General features: G+C 45.2%; 1 protein-coding gene across 1 annotated transcript in view; it reads left to right on the forward strand.

Moving 5' to 3' along the window:
- Positions 1–2322, forward strand: part of LOC139373950 (LIM and calponin homology domains-containing protein 1-like) — a 29261-nt gene extending 26939 nt beyond the window's left edge. The window contains exon 16 of the mRNA XM_071115032.1: positions 2140–2322. Within this exon, the coding sequence (XP_070971133.1) occupies positions 2140–2322 (183 nt within the window). The remainder of the gene's footprint in view (positions 1–2139) is intronic.
- Positions 2323–2742: the final 420 nt, after the last annotated feature.

The following is a 2742-nucleotide window of genomic DNA, read 5'->3' on the forward strand; positions in this document are numbered from 1 at the left end:
TGTCTCTCATATAACCACAGCCCTGTGTTACTGTGTTACTCATATAACCACAACCCTGTTTTACTGTGTTACTGTGTCTCATATAACCACAACCCTGTGTTAGTGTGTTACTGTATCTCATATAACCACAACCCTGTCTTACTGTGTTACTGTGTCTCTCATATAACCACAACCCTGTGTTACTGTGTTACTGTCTCTCATAGAATCACAACCCTGTGTTACTGTCTCTCATATAACCACAACCCTGTGTTGCTGTGTTAATGTCTCTCATATAACCACAGCCTTGTGTTACTGTCTCTCGTAGAACCACAACCCTGTGTTACTGTCTCTCACATAACCACAGCCCTGTGTTACTGTGTCTCTCATATAACCACAACCCTGTGTTACTGTGTTAATGTCTCTCATATAACCACAGCCTTGTGTTACTGTCTCTCGTAGAACCACAACCCTGTGTTACTGTCTCTCACATAACCACAGCCCTGTGTTACTGTGTCTCTGTCTCTCATAGAACCACAACCCTGTGTGACTGTCTCTCATATAACCACAACCCTGTGTCTCTGTCTCTCATAGAACCACAACCCTGTGTTATTGGGTTACTGTGTCTCTCATATAACCACAACCCTGTGTTACTCTGTTACTGTGCCTCTCATATAACCACAACCCTGTGCTACTGGGTTACTGTCTCTCATAGAACCACAACCCTGTGTTACTGTGTTACTGTCTCACATAGAACCACAACCCTGTGTTACTGGCTCTCATAGAACCACAGCCCTGTGTTACTGTGTCTCTCATATAACCACAGCCCTGTGTTACCCAGTCTCTCATATAACCACAACCCTGTATTACTGTGTCTCTGTCTCTCATATAACCACAACCCTGTGTTACTGTGTCTCTCATAGAACCACAGCCCCGAGTTACTGTGTTACTGTCTCTCATATAACCACAGCCTTGTATTACTGTCTCTCATAGAACCACAACCCTGTGTTACTGTCTCTCATATAACCACATCCTTGTGTTATTGTGTCTCTCATATAACCACAACCCTGTGTTACTGTGTCTCTCATATAACCACAACCCTGTGTTACTGGGTTACTGTCTCTCATAGAACCACAACCCTGTGCTACTGTGTTACTGTCTCTCATAGAACCACAACCCTGTATTACTGTGTCTCTGTCTCTCATAGAACCACAACCCTGTGTTACTGTGTTACTGTCTCTCATAGAACCACAACCCTGTGTTACTGGCTCTCATAGAACCACAGCCCTGTGTTACTGTGTCTCTCATAGAACCACAACCCTGTGTTACTGTCTCTCATATAACCACATCCTTGTGTTACTGTGTGTCTCATATAACCACAACCCTGTGTTACTGTGTCTCTCATATAACCACATCCCTGTGTTACTGGCTCTCATAGAACCACAACCCTGTGTTACTGTGTCTCTGTCTCTTATATAACCACAACCATGTTTCTCTGTCTCTCATTTAACCACAAACCTGTGTTACTGTGTTACTGTGTCTCTCATATAACCACAATCCTGTGTTACTGGGTCACTGTCTCTCATAGAACCACAACCCTGTGTTACTGTGTCTCTCATATCACCACAGCCCTGTGTTACTGTGTTACTGTGTCTCTCATATCACCACAACCCTGTGTTACTGTGTCTCTCATATCACCACAACCCTGTGTTACTGTGTCTCTCATATAACCACAACCCTGTGTTACTGGTTTACTGTCTCTCATAGAAACACAGCCCTGTGTTACTGTGTTACTGTGTCTAATAGAACCACAGCCCTGAGTTACTGTATCTCTCATATAACCACAGCCCTGTGTTACTGTGTCTCTCATATAACCACAGCCCTGTGTTACTGTGTTACTGTCTCTCATAGAACCACAACCCTGTATTACTGTGTCTCTCATATAACCACATCCTTGTGTTACTGTGTCTCTCATATATCCACAGCCCTGTGTTACTGTGTCTCTCATATAACCACAACCCTGTGTTACTGTGTCTCTCATATAACCACAGCCCTGTGTTACTGTGTCTCTCATATAACCACAGCCCTGAGTTACAGTGTCTCTGTCTCTCATATAACCGCATCCTTGTGTCTGGGGTCTCTGTGTCTCTCACCCTCCCTGAGAAACTGGGACAGGCCATTCATCATTTTGGGGTCGTGCTCCTTCAGAGCCTACTGTTGACAGAGCTATTAGCCGTTAATCCCTCAAGGACACAGCAGGGCCTGACCTTTGACCCTGGCCCCCATCGACAGGTATGGGAACGCGGGTCACTACGACATGTTCAGCGTCTGTTGCTGTTACATTGAAGGCTCTAGTACATCTTAGGTGGTTGTGATTCATTTCCTATGTGAAAATGCTAGTGGGCAGTGTGTGTGTGTGTGTGTGTGTGTGTCTGGGTCTGTGTGTGTGTCTGTGTGTGTGTCTCTATGTGTGTCTGTGTGTGTGTGTCTCTGTGTGTGTGTGTGCTTGGGTCTGTGTGTGTGTCTGTGTGTGTGTGTGTCTCTATGTGTGTCTGTGTGTGTGTGTCTATGTGTGTCTGTGTGTGTGTGTCTCTGTGTGTCTGTGTGTGTGTGTCTCTGTGTGTGTGTGTGTTTGGGTCTCTGTGTGTGTGTGTGTGTGTGTGTCTGGGTCTGTGTGTGTGTCTGTGTGTATGTTTCTATGTGTGTCTGTGTGTGTGTGTCTATGTGTGTCTGTGTGTGTGTGTCTCTGTGTGTGTGTGTGTTTGG

Source organism: Oncorhynchus clarkii, chromosome 18 (genome assembly GCF_045791955.1).
Source record: "Oncorhynchus clarkii lewisi isolate Uvic-CL-2024 chromosome 18, UVic_Ocla_1.0, whole genome shotgun sequence".
Taxonomy (NCBI): Eukaryota; Metazoa; Chordata; class Actinopteri; order Salmoniformes; family Salmonidae; genus Oncorhynchus; species Oncorhynchus clarkii.